At 41.7% G+C, this 14,280-nt stretch overlaps 2 protein-coding genes across 3 annotated transcripts; one reads left to right on the top strand and one right to left on the bottom strand.

Moving 5' to 3' along the window:
• The first annotated feature begins 2,797 nt into the window (after positions 1-2,797).
• LOC129777376 (glutactin) lies at positions 2,798-7,204 on the top strand. Its single transcript, XM_055783621.1, has 2 exons — positions 2,798-4,687; positions 5,007-7,204. The coding sequence occupies exons 1-2, from the start codon at positions 3,460-3,462 to the stop codon at positions 5,489-5,491; spliced, it is 1,713 nt and encodes a 570-aa protein (XP_055639596.1). The 5' UTR covers positions 2,798-3,459; the 3' UTR covers positions 5,492-7,204.
• Positions 6,518-12,835, bottom strand: LOC129777359 (DNA topoisomerase 1). Of its 2 annotated transcripts, XM_055783602.1 has the most exons (8): positions 12,457-12,835; positions 10,826-11,055; positions 9,747-10,761; positions 9,543-9,631; positions 7,852-8,981; positions 7,532-7,782; positions 7,283-7,464; positions 6,518-7,214 (listed from the first exon to the last, which is right to left on the bottom strand). In XM_055783602.1, the coding sequence occupies exons 1-8, from the start codon at positions 12,487-12,489 to the stop codon at positions 7,112-7,114; spliced, it is 3,033 nt and encodes a 1,010-aa protein (XP_055639577.1). In that variant the 5' UTR covers positions 12,490-12,835; the 3' UTR covers positions 6,518-7,111. The 2 variants fall into 2 exon arrangements, with proteins under 2 accessions (XP_055639577.1, XP_055639585.1); XM_055783610.1 differs by lacking the exons at positions 9,543-9,631; positions 9,747-10,761; positions 10,826-11,055; positions 12,457-12,835 and adding an exon at positions 9,071-9,229.
• Between the last annotated feature and the right edge of the window lie 1,445 nt (positions 12,836-14,280).

Raw genomic sequence — 14,280 nt, forward strand, 5'->3', positions numbered from 1 at the left:
AGCCAGATTTCATTCGGTACCTATAACGTTCATGTAGGACCTTTCTATACAGAGATATTGTTTGTTTGAATGAAAAATTACCCTCTCGTCATTGATGATGGATAATTCAATTAACAATGATCGCACCGCAAACCAAAAGGTAGTTTTGAAAACCCAAATAAATTCTGCACAAGTTTAATTTGTTGCTTTGACGAAAAAAAAAATATTTTTTTTTGCATCAATTTTAATAAAGTTTAGAAAATTTTATGTAATTTTGCAAATACTGCAGTAAGTACTAATGTTAGCAGTGGAAATCCCTAGCGTAGTGTATCCCCAAAACACCTGTGAACGAACGTTTCATATTGATAAATTCAGCCGATCGATCAAAGTTTGGAGTAATTTAAAGGAGCATTGCAACGCATATTGTATCAGAAGTTCATAATGCTATGCGTACTCCTTTGTTTTTTTTTTCATGCGTTTGTAGGTTCTAGGATTGCAAGGAATGATGATACTCACACGTATATATAGGCTTTCTTACATATACATTAGAGTGCCAATGAATGTATGGGAAAAAAACGACCCTAAAATTTCAAAAAGTTACCCAATACAAAATGTTCACCACCTCGAAAAAACGCTATGCAAAACATCAGCTCAATCGGACTTAAGGGAGAGTGGCACAAAGCTTTCAAAGTTTATGTTTTTTAGAAAATCGAAAAATTACCTAAGGGGGAAGTAAAAGAAATCGGGGTTTTCGATTTTTTTTTATGGCAAATGTCTTAAAATTACATGAAACATCAAGATCTAGTGCCACATCGAAAAAATTTTTTTTGTAAAAAATCGACACTTTGGGACTTAGTTTTTTTCGGAATACGTATGGTTTTAAGTGCCAATAAAAATAGATATCTCGATTTTTCATACGGAACTTGCTGCGAATGTTGATTTGCACGACAATATACCGTATGCAAAATAATAGCTCATTCGAACTTCATTTATTAGTGTTGCAGACGTTAAAATTTCAGTTTTTTGAAAACCGAAAAATCACCGGAAACCGGAGTTTTAAAAAAAATGTTTGATGTCAAATGTGTTGAAATTACATGACACGTCGAGATTTGGAGTTATTTCAAAAAATGTTTTTGACGTAGGATTACGTCTTTCGGGAACATATTGGGGTACAAATTGAAAATCGAGAATCGAGCACATCGCGAAAATTGTCCAATTTCAGTCATTTCATGATGGATTGATGAAATTTTTGCGTCAGTCGATTTCGGCACTCCATAACAATGTTTAATATTGAATAAAATAATATATATCATTAAATTAACTATCAAACAATTGAAAAATCTCAACCCCTATCCTAACGGAAATACCCACTTCTGATTGGTCGAAATTGACGACACATGCGGCGGTTCCCTAACAGAGACATCAAAACCAAGCTGCCTGATGGAAATCGGCATTGCAAATACATGAAAGTCGGGGGCATTTTTATATTGCAAGTAAGAAGAGTGATACGAATAATTCTAGCAAATAAAATTTAAATTTGGAACTTTAATGTTGGTTGCTTCGTGAAACTCTATATCAATGTCCGATCGTGTATTGTGAAAAATTTAGCACAAGGGTAAGTGTAAAATTTTATACGATAGCCGTTGTGTTAACCCTTTCCCGTACAACATAGAGTCTCACTACATATAGTACATATAGTATTAGGTGTACATATAGTATAAGGTATTGTTAGTCCAATTAAAATTCGCATTGGGTTGAACAAACAATCAGAAAGTAAAAATTATAAAAAAAAATTACCTTTCCCATTTCAAATATATTTTCGCTATATTAAAGTAACATGTTTTTACTGATAAGAAAAATTGATAATTGTGTTCGGTATTAATAATTATCTTATATTCAAGCAAACCATTTGTCATGACAATTGTCATGCGAAAACAGAATAGAAACTGAGAGAGGTTGGCGTCGACATCCTGCCTCATACCGTATGTTTCTATTCTGTTTTCGCATTTACGCATGACAATTGTCATGACAAATGGTTTGCTTGCTTATATTACATTGGTGATTTTTTTTTCTTTATTTCATCAATACATATCACAAGAGGCATCTCGTCTAGGATTATAGAGGGCGGTTCTCATCATATCTCGTTCCACTTCGGTATCCTTTATCTGATACGCACCATCCAACGACTGTTTATCATCCTTCTGTCATCATCACCCGTTAAACACTGGTGGAATGAACAAATACCCAACAACCAAACAAAACGGCCCTTTTCAGGTCCACCTAATCATTATCAAAGAGTTTAACGATGTAATTATACAAAATCAACAGATAACCTAACGGAATCCTACGTCAATTATGCGGTCTTGTCTCGGACACAACCCTCCTGTGACTTTTTGTCAAAAATCGACTTTTCAGACGGAAAAACGACCAAGCGCCAATTTTTTTTACAATTTTTTTTCGAGGTAACAGTAAATCTCGACGCTACACATGCACTCCTCACCCACAAACTCATAATTAAAATCATTCATCATCAAAAACGAAGGGAAACATCTCACTCAACTAAAAATATTTCTTAGTTGAAAGATTCTCTACATCTACACACACCAAGATAACAATATGTTTGTGAAATATTCTAAAAGTTGAAGGTTTAAGCTTTAAAATGTTGTATATATCATTATCTTAAGAGAATGTTTCGAATGCTTATTTTCGACTCTCAAAAGTAGTGAAAAAAGATCTGCATGGTGGGCTACGATTACGAGTTTGAGTCACTGTATCTCCCATTCAGCAAAGGGCGTTCGACAAAAACAGCATCAGCAATCGACTGCGAAACAGAAACAAAAAAAAATCTTGCGCACAACAAAAGAGTGTGAAAACAAAACAATAACAAATCCGGCTCGCGCGGCCCCATCAACCAAAACGAATGCAATTGATCGATAATGGAATAGTGCAACAAAAGTAAGTGATAATATGCAAAACAAAAAACTAAAACAGAATGACCAACCGACAGCACTCCCGTGTACAAGTTACGCATCATTGGCTAACAAGATCAGCGGCAGCGGCCGCGGCATGGTTGGCGGCCGAACGATCGAAATTCAATTTGATCTGCAAATGATCTGCGGCAGGTTGCAACTGTCGTGTGCCGCCGCCCGAGCTCCAGTGTGTTCCGCGCCAGAGCGAAGAGTGTCATTACTTAACACCAAAAAGATTGGAACCGAAGCAAAGGCCGCAAAGGGAGAAAAATGAAATGCGAAGGAAAGTTGGGTGTGTTGTAGAACTGGTGTGATCGATTTATAGTTTCCTCCATATAAAAGTGCCACCGGTAGGGTCCATTAGAGTAGTTCGGTATGGTAATTCGATCATGATACAAGTAGTACAACAGTGAGTTCGTGTGGATATCTACCTATAGTGAGCAACAGGTTTACTACGGAACAAATATATATACGGAACAGAGAACAGAACCGAACAGAACGAATCGTGAGGATGACTACACACTGGTTGGTCCACCTGGCAACGGTGGTAGCGCTGGTGTCGAAAGTGGCAAGTGATTGGGACTTCCGTGGGTTCGATTTTGGCGATGAAGATTCGGAACTAATCGGTCCCTACGAGAAGGCATTCAACGATGACTACTCGCCGTTCGAGTTTGGGCTGGGTAGTTTCGGATTGATGTCGGACTCGCCGCGGTATGCCCGGATGACATCGTACGTGGATCCGGTCGAGAGTCGGTTCGCACGCAACAAACGCAAGTCGGAGGCAAGCGCGGAGGATGATGTCGAAGAGGACGATGAGGAAGGGGATGAGAAGAGCGAAGGGGACGGTAGCGTGGATGATTACGCCGATCGGTACGAACGGTTTGTAAGTCGTCACTTCAGGGATCGGGATGATCGCAGGAAAAAGGACGAACGTAAGGCTGAGGAGGGCAAGGGAGACGAGGGATCGGAGTATGACTATCGGTTTGATTTTTCCCCCTCGGATGACTACGAGAGAATCAAGCAGGAATCGGAAGCCCAAAGTAGACAGTTGGCGAAAGATCCGAAGAACTGTAAAGCTTACGAGCAGGATGGTATGCTGTGTCATGTGTGTAGGGATGCGGAGTCGGACACCACTTCGGAGTCATGTGCTTACGCAACGGATCCACACCACAAGAAGTTTGCCTATGTGAAGCAGAAGAACTACAACAGCAGCGATCCCGAGAATGTGGAACCAGAGCAGGAGCCGAAAGCGGAAGATGAGCCTGAAGCGGAGAGAGACGTCGAGGAAGTGGAAGAAGATGAAGCGAGCGAAGAGAATGCTCAATTGAAAGCTCATCCACAGAAAAAGCGAGCGGAAACCACCAACGAAAGACCACAGAAGCCTCACGTTATACCCACAAAAAAACCGGTGGTTCATGCCAAACCTGGCTCCTATTCTTCCAACGGAGGTGGCTACCGATACCAGCCGGTTGACCTGCGTTCAAACAAGGAACGGCCTCAGATTCAATCGCACCAGCAGAGCGGAATCGTGCATCCAACGTACAACGAATTCTACACTCACCTGTTTCCGTCGCAAGATGGGGACCACAGTCAGAGACTCCAGCAGCAGCAGCAACAACAGCAGCAGGAACCCGCACTCAGCCCGGATGAGGTGTACGCACTAAAGTATCAGAACAAGGATGACGTCGCTAAAGTTCTAGCTGAGTTTGAGGCACGCGACTGGTCCAACTGCAAGAAAGGTAAAATGAAACAGGGCGCATTCGGTGATGGTGTGTATTGCTATTCTTTAGTATCTCTGGTTTGGTCTAAAATTGTTTATCTTACGTTAACAAAGATATTTTTGTTTTCTACGCAGCTCTTACGCCTCCGCCACATCCTGAGCTTGCGTTAGCCCAGTGCGACAAATGAATTGTTCTGATTAGAGTTCCATTTTAATGATAATTTGAGTCCTAAACTGTTAACGATCGAAGAAATAAACGGTTAAACTTCAGCCAAAACAGCACGAAGATTCAACTTCACTCATATCGGTCCCATCCCATCTTTTTTTTTTTCAAACAGGCAAAAAGAACGAACTCACCTGCTACCAGTGTACCGACAAGGCCGGCGTTAAGCACGAGGAATGCATGTATGTTTCCGAATCGCGTCAGGTCTCGTCGAAGGTGTTGCCAGCCACCGTAGCCGCGGTGAATCCGGCCGCCAGTGAGCCGATGCAGAAGCCCACTAAGAAGTCCCGCCGCAAGAAGGTCACCTCCGAGAAGAAGGCCGTCTCGCCCAAGCTTAAGAACGCCAGCAGCAGCAGCAGCAACCTGTCCGGTAAATTGATTCAGTTGGAACCAAGCGAGTCGGATGTTGCCACCGGCGGGGAAGAAGCGGTTGCAGCAGCGGCAGCCGCGCCGACCCATCGGGGACAGGAGCGTCAAACCGTGAAGAGAACCGTGTCCATCAAGAGCTACGTGGATGGTTCCGGGAAGCAGGCCAAGAAGGAACCGGTCGACGGGGAGCGGGTGATGCATTACGAGCATCACATAACCCATGTGCTGTAGGAGAAAGAGCGAGAGGCTGAACTGTACGGCGTTTCTTTTCCCTGTAAGGTGTTAAATATAAGACAATTACGGATAATATATAAGCGAATCACTTTTTCCTATTATTATATTCCTTTCGTGAGCAATTGATTTTCCGGTTATGTACCATTTGCAACGATATGACAATTTCACCATTATTGGCTTTCGAAGAAGTTCGATTCGCGGATTTTACTTTTTTTGAAGGTTAAGTTCCCTCACATTTTTCAATTTTTATTGGTTTCAGTTTTTCTTCTTCAATATTGTAATGCATCAACTACATTTAGTTAACTTACTATAGTTAGTCCATATGTGTGTGTGTCGATTCGTCTCAGATTCCGGTCATAAAGAGAACCTTCGAAGAAGAAGCAGATATCTGCTGCTTGGTTTTCTGTCTCACAGTTGTGTAGGATTTTGATACATTACCGGTCTTTATAATCGTCAAATGGTGGTATGTGGTGTGCATAGTTTTCTCCTCATACAGATATCATCAATAACTATGATCTATCAATACAATGCTTAGCGATTAAAACTTCACCTAAACTTATTTGTTTACTGCACTTTTGTGTTCTGTCTGTACTACATATGGGAAAAGAATGCATCATTCTCTTTCGTTTCAAAGGTTGCTTGGTTTTTTTTCGCTCTGTACGGGCATTGACCATCCCAAATGACGGGTTTCTTTTGTTGCTGATGCCTACACATGATTAAGAATATACGATTTGTAAATACAAACTTTTGCTTTATTTTTTCGTTATTTTTTTCTTCTATTGCCACACAGTTGCTGTTTCTCTCCAACACTCATTCATATGTTCGGCACCGATTTGATTAAACCATTAGATGTGAGCGAACCCCAATCGGTTCCACACCTATTTTATAATTGTTGTTTCGTTTCATGGGCTATCTTGGAAAGCTCTCACTCTTCCATGTCTGTTTCTCCGCCATGCCTTGCGTATTTAATCAATTTCTACTACTTAAGACCTACGTGGGGAGGATGACAATGAAATAAAATAATGAAGCTGAAGAATTTTTTTTATTTATCTGGTGGCTTAACCAGTTTATTTTCAGTTTTTTGTTGTTGTTGCATAAATAAATCACATGACAGTGCACAGTGTTACATGGTTTCACTGCCGCTCCCTTTTTAGGAACTATCCATTCGTTTTTTTCTGTAGTCAGAAGGGTGTGACGGTCGGTCAGATTACCCTTTCCATAGTGAAGTGAAGAAAAAGAATACAAACGCACGCGAGAATGTGAAGAGGAAAATGCTAATTCATTCTTTCGTCAATTATGTATAGCAGTAGACTCATCTACTCTCTTCCTCTGGGGGATATGGACAGTTTGTTTGATGATACCTTTCATTGTCGTGTGTAATATCTTAGCTTTTAATAAATATAAACTTTATACAAACTGATTTTAGTTTTGTGTGTGTACCAGGGACAGAATCTCTTCCCGTTTTACATGGAAAAATCAATTTTAAAATTGTTATGATTCTAAAAACGAAACACTTTCTCATCTAACAATATCGCTCATAGTTGGATATTACTTTGAACACTTACAATCGGTAGCTACACTACAAAGTTATAATTGTAGCTGGAATCCACTTGCTTCTTAGAACACGTAAGTTTCATCCGCCATGTCGATAGCCCATCGGAACTTGTCTCGCTGTGTTTTGTTGAAGATTTTCTCAATCGGGACGCCGAACTTTTTGCACCTGCGGAGAAACGAGTGAGAAAGATGTTAAAAAAAACCTGTGAATCAACTATTTAACGGATGATTTACCATGCCACAGAAATACGGGGATCCAAATAGTTGAGCTTGGACGTTCCCAATGCAATTGTCTTGTTCTCATCCTTATCAGTCTCTTGCAGTTCGAGCTTCATCAGCTGATCCTTAAGGCGCTCCAGTTGTTTCGTTTTCTTGTCACGGGCAACCGTGTCTCGGACGGAGCTCTTTTTCAAGTCCTGTGAAAGGCAAATGCAAGGGTAAAATATACACCAAAAAGTGTGTAGAAAGTTTAATTAACTCTACCTTTAGTTCTCGCTGGCAAGTGTCAACCGCTTCGCGCTTGAGGCGAATCTTCTCTTTCAAATTCGACATACTTTTGTCATGGGTCTTGGGAACCGCACGCTGATGGTTACACAGAATGGCAACGGCTCGGTTCGCTCGGTTGTAGGCAAGCAGCTTTTCAGGCACAGTCATATCCGGGTCCGTTAGTTCCGCCAGCTGATTCTGCAGCGTAAAGGAAGCATTGAAAGTACGGAACACCTTTGCCGTTAATCCTACGGTCGAATGAAGAAAACATTTCATTAGAACTATCCACAAGAATTATGAGAAAACGCTCGGCTTACCATCCATCAAATCTCGCAAATGCTCGTTCATCACGGTGGTATTGAGCCGGTCGAACAAATCATCGCCGGGCTTTTTGTTCTCCTTAAACAATTCCAAATTTTTGAACACACGTTTCTCGACTTCTACCTCGTTGTAGTACCGGATGGAATCCTTACCGAGAAAGTCAAACACCACCACATTCTCCTTTCCATTCAGTTCCTTATGCAGTTCGATGTGTTCCACTCGTAGCGAGCAGCAACCGACCGTGTCGGCTTGATCTTCGTCCTTTTCGTTACCAGCTCTCAGCGCGAGTTTATCGATGAAGTACAACGCAACGGCGCGCTGTCTTATTCTCATTTCCTTGCTCTTCCATTCGTCATGATACGTCTCTCGGATTTTGTCGATGTGTTTGAGCAAACGTCGAGCCGTCTCGTACTTCTGCCAATCCTTCTCGCCCTTCAACTTTGAGCTGGGATTCAACATAACGTATTTGACCTGGCCCTGCACATTTTCCGTCCATGAAGCTAGCCACGAGACTGTGTTATCGTGGCGAACTTCCTTCCATCGATGACCCTCGGGGGCTTCTGGATATTTACTATTTTTTGCACAGTTAATAATCACGTCCTCCGGCATAACACGTCTCTTAACGAGACCCATCTTCGGATGTTCGCCACGACCACGGAACAAACCGGGCGGTTCAATTTTGAAGTTACCGATCTTTTCCTTATGCCCATCGATTATACAAGTTCCGTACTCCTTCATCAGCGCCTCATTTTGCTCCTTCAACTTCAGCTTCTCCTCCTTCGTACGGTTACGATTCTTCTCCGAGAGCTCGTCGAAGAACTTTTTCATATACCGGAAGTTGCACTTTTTGAGATCCTTAATTTTCTCGCGCTCCCCCGATGTCATCGCTTTGCGCCAGTCCTTGAAGAAGTTATCGTTGAATACGTCCTTGGAAGTGTAATCGTGCTCCAACATGCGAGCATAGAATCCAGCGATTTCCTCCGTATCCTGCGAGAGCTTCATCTCCTTACCGTCGTATTCGAACTTGATGTTGCTGGGCAGTGGTTCGTACGGTGGGGCGAACACCGGACCCTTGTGCTCGAGGAAATTCCACTTGACGCCATCTTCGCGTTTCTCTTCCTCCCACCTGGAAAAAAAAATTGGTTACTTTGATTCCGAAGACAAATTTTATGAGGTTTATGGTATGCGCTGTAAGCCCTTGCAAATAATTCTAACCTTCGCTCGTGGAGTAGACCTCGAGCTGAACTACTCTTACAGCGATATTGATCAAAGGAAATAAATTCAAAGCAAACTCTGCGTGACTTCTGTTGTCGCAAGCTTCGCCATGTAATGTGAACAATTGTCCACATCACAAACGAACGTCGTATTACGAATTACATAATGAAACAAAACTCTTGTCACGTTTGAAATGTGACTGGTGTGACGTAGCAGACTGACATTTGATCTGTCAAATATGAGCTGCTTTCACTCTCAGAGCCTACAGCGCTACGTGTTCAAATGTGGCGAGCACTGTAACTAGACAAAAACAAACACACAAACCAGCTAGGATAGATTCGTTCAGTGATAAACCGGCCGGAAGAATGCCGGTAGCCTGCAACCGGCAGCTCGAACTATTCAAAACCTGTTTCTGCTTAAAATCGACCCCTCTTTACATTCGAAGTAATGACACCCATCCCTCGATACATACCATTTCCAAACTTCTTGCTCCTCCTCTTCCTTCTTTTTCTTGCGGCCTTTAGTTGGGCTTTCTACTTCTTGCTTCACCTCAGTCTTAACCTGTTATTTTGAAACGAGAAAACAGAACGATATCAGACACGATGCTACCAGATGCAATTATTCATGATTAGCATGCGCGCATCAAACACCAAACGTAAACAAATAGTTCGTTCACCTTAGTTTTGGTCTCCTTTTTAACAGCCTCCTTCTTGATCTTCTTTGTTTTCTTCTTGGAAGCACCGTAATCTTCCTCCTCCTCGCCACACTCAGCATCCGATTCGTAGGCGCGCTTCTTCTTTTTCTCTTTTTTCTCTTTCTTCTCAAGCTTCACCTTCTTCTTCTTGTTGCTGCTGTTGTGGAAATCCTCGTCATCATCCTTCTTCTTGCGCTTCGACAGTGGAACATCATCCTCGGAGTCGGACTCCTGCTTAATTTCCGGAACCGGCTCGGCGACACTGGGCTCTTCAGTCTCTTCGGATTGATCGTCTTCATCCTGGGCGCTGTTCGGATCCGGGGCTTCCTCCTTAATATCGAACGGCGTTTCGTCAGGTCTGAACTGCGATAGCGAGTAATCACACGAGCTGGCTTGCGAAACATCCAATGGATCTTCCTGTTTAATTTCTCTAACGTCTTGTGACGATTCATTACTTTCCATGCCATTGGGAAGTGGTTCCTCCTTGATCTCCTGCTTCACCTCGGGTTGGTCTTCATCCTCCTCTTTTATTCTGTCCTTTCGTTCGCGATCCTTGTCTTTCGATGATGAATGTTTATCGCGATCCTTTCGGTCTTTATCTTTGCCGCTACTGCTGGAATGTTTTTCTTTGTCCCTACCGCTACTACTGCTGCTGCTTTTGTGCTTGTCTCGTTCCTTGTCCTTGTCGCGATGAGACGACGACGACGACGAGCTGCTCTTGTGCTTATCCTTATCTTTACTACTGCTGGATTTGTCTTTGTCGCGATCCTTCCTGTCCTTGTCCTTTTCACGGTCCTTGTCCCTGGAACGCTCCTTGTCCTTGTCCTTCGAACGTTCCTTATCCTTGGAACGGTCCTTGTCCTTCTCCCGATCGCGATCCTTATCACTTTTGGAGCTTTTGTGGGAACTGCTATGACGATCACGGTCACGATCCTTGTCTCTGTCCTTGTTGCTGCTGCTACTACTACTAGACTTATGCTTGTCGCGATCCTTATCTCTGGAATGATTGAAAAGTTATAGGTAAGTTATGCAACATCAAAAAAATAAGATAGCACACTCACTTGGAGGACGATGAACTGCTACTCTTTTGCTTGTCCCGGTCCTTGTCCGACCGGTGCTTATCCTTCTCGCGGTGCTTGTCCCTATCCCGATCCTTATCCCGGTGTTTATCCTTGCTCGAGCTCTTGTGGCTTTTGTGGCGGTCCTCGCCAGTCCCGTCCGCCGAGTGCCCGTTGGTTATCCCGTTCGGTCGCTCGTCGGAGCTTCCGCCGTTCACATGTTTGGTGGTGCCCTGAATTCCGAAATAAAGGATGCGTACATAATTAGGTTTCATGGTGAAATGTGAATATTTTTTAAGTCACGCTTTCGCTTACAAACAGGATCAATCAGTTAACACGTTGTGCGTTGCCTAAAGTAGGGGACCTGTGAATGTCCCTGTGGATCGATAGTAAACTTAAAAAAAATCTTTTCCTAACTTTTTTGCTGTCTTTCCAAGTGATAATACTCCTCAAACGACAATTCCGGTAAGACTAACGCAAAAAAATACAGGAAAATTTAGCATCAATCATCAGAGACCGACGCGGGGTTCAACGGGTTGAGTAGTTTTTTTTTGGAACACGTGTTTCCGCAGTTTCTATTTCGGTCAACGTCAACGTTGACTTTAAAAATGCGTAGTTATTCGTGCAGTGTTTGAAATCAAATGAAATGCCCCTGCTTTTTCTCCCGAAGAACATGATACGCATTATCTACGTGTGTAGACCTGAAATAGAAAGGTATGCTAAATAGCACAACCCCACTACTGTATGCCACAAACCAATCGCTCTAAATCGAAAATAGGTGTGGGTCTCGCGCAAAAAAATGCACCTCAAAATTTACACATTTCAACGCTTTTCTTCGTTTGTTAAGGGCAACAGCAAATTCACAATCGTTTGTTCATTAGTCGATAATAATGGTCGTGGTGTTTGTAGCGCACAGAGATTTATCAAGTTAACATTTTACTTCCCTTGCAAGTGGCTTCCGTTCAAAGGTACTACACACCTCAAACAGCGCAAACAGTGCCGCGAGAGCATTTGTTCGTTTCCACTGTTTCTCTATAATGAATGCTGTTGCTGCTGCTGTATCTCTGCGCTACAAATATAGGACTTTGACGAAAAAACCGATTGGCTCATTGCTTTCGCCTATGCCTTTGCCTTTTGCATGGACGACGACAGCGGCTACGACCAACACTTGTGAAAAAATGAAACTCTGTTCCTCGCGACTTGACACTGGCTCGGCTAAATATACTGAGGCACAAAGGGAGAAGAATATACGAACAAACCGGGCGCTGTGCATAGAGACTAACACCACAAGAGAAGCGAATTTTTTTCTAAGTGTCGAAAAAATCGGGGACTTTGAAAAATTTTCGATCAAAAATGCAACCTGCCCTCAAAATGTGCAGTTTTACGCGAAACGAATTTCGATGGCATTTTCAGGCCAATCCATACCCTCTAGGCCGTGATATAAATTTTCAAAGTTTTCCACTTTGCTGCTTGCGACGACGTGGGACTTAGTCTCCGGACGCCATTTTCTCTTTATGTGAAAGACTGTACAACAGTTGTACATTTTTCGCTAAGTCCCAATCAACCTCTCTATTGAAGTAAAGAATTTTCCAGACTAAAATTGCTCTCAATGATAAACCCAGCAAACAGCTCACCTGTGAATTGGCCGTTTCCGCTTCGACGCTCATTGTCTGGCTATTCCTCACACAATGCAATGTAACTTGGCGAGGTGAACCTTCTGATAATCAGACACCGAAACGAGCAAAAATTTTCTAAGTCCAAGATCACACACTCGCTTTTGCGACGACGACGACAAAGTCCTGTGTGCCACGCGAGTATTTGACGAATTTTATATATGTAATCTGTTACCCCGAACGCTACATCGATACCTGATGTATAGAGGGTATATTAACGTTGAAATTGCACTTGTTTAACACGAGAAATGGACAGTATTTCTACTCTTTATTTGCAACTAAGATAGAATGGACTTTACTGCAGCCACAACGGAGGCAGACCACAGCAGCCAAGTCCACCGAGTCGAGCAAGATTGCTTTCGAGCTAGGGTTTTCGGTACGAATCTATTTGACGCATTTGCTCTGTGTATTGGTTCATGTCTCGACTTGCGTTCCGCACTGAAAGTGGAGTTCGCTTTCGAAACGGCTTGTGATTTGTTTCATTCGATGCGTTCTAGAATGAAACGATTCTTATAAGTCGAATCAGAATTGATTGATTGAAAAATCAATCTATAGAGCAATTCCCGTATAACTTTTGAAAAGGTCCCAAGTAACAAATGTAAACAAATCAAATTAATGGATGCATACTATTAGTTCTCAATCATTGAATGCATTGAGAAAACAATCATTCAAGTATCTATCCTTTTCACCTTTTTATCACCGATCCAAAAATGTCCAATGCACAGATTCGAATTTTAAGCACTCGACTGTTACTTCGCACACAACTTTGCTCTGACGCTTGATACGTCCGAAGTAACAAAGCAATCAAAACAACACGAAGTCGCACTTAGGTCATTTTGAGTTTTTGTTATTTTCGGGTATTAATATCGTTTTTAGTTTAATGTAACGAGTGATAACAATAATGATCTGCTTTTAGCACGAAATGCAGGTATTTGGATCGTTGTTCAGTAGTTATTTTCAAATTCTCATCGTGCAACGTTATTTGTCCAATGTACAAAGCGGTCAGTCAAAAGGTCCAATGTAACATTTTTCCCTCGGAGACTTCAATTTAAAACAAAAATTACATAACAACAGTTACGATTGGTTTTTCAGAGTTATTATTGACTGCTAGTGGTAAAAGTAGTGATGAAGATCGATTCCTTTTGAAACCATTGGCGAAATAATATTCCGATCTTTAACTTCGTTTTCTCGAGTTGATGTGAATGTTACATAGGGCTTTTTCAAAAGTTATGCGAGATTTCCATGCCAAATCGGTCGGACACTAACCTAACCCTTTTCGACTCATAACTCGGTAGTTACGATGGAATCTATCTAAAATCACAATTTTCATTGTTATATGATCAATTTAATTACGAATAATTTTTTAAAAGGGCGTATTCAAAATGATTGAACTTTCTTTCAAAAAATCGTAACTCAAAGTCCACATGTCTGATTGAAATATAATTTTCCTCAAAGTTCTTGGAAAATCAATGAACTATTTAGAAAATATAAGATTAAAAATACATTGTTACTCAAAAATTGACTTTTATATTATTTTATATACTTCTTTGTCTCCTTTTTTGTCTTCTTTGTCTAGAATAAATTCCGGCATATGTATATGTAAACGGGTGAGAATAAATGATATACTATATTCAGGCATATGTAAACGCTGATGAATTTCTCACTGGTGAGGAATCACTAAAGTTGGAGGCAGTTCTACTTCAGGTGAACAAATTCACCGAAAATATGAATATATTCATTATATAAGTTCGCGCTAGTGTAAACGGTTGATGCGATTTCTATAAA

Source organism: Toxorhynchites rutilus, chromosome 1 (genome assembly GCF_029784135.1).
Source record: "Toxorhynchites rutilus septentrionalis strain SRP chromosome 1, ASM2978413v1, whole genome shotgun sequence".
Lineage (NCBI taxonomy): Eukaryota > Metazoa > Arthropoda > Insecta > Diptera > Culicidae > Toxorhynchites > Toxorhynchites rutilus.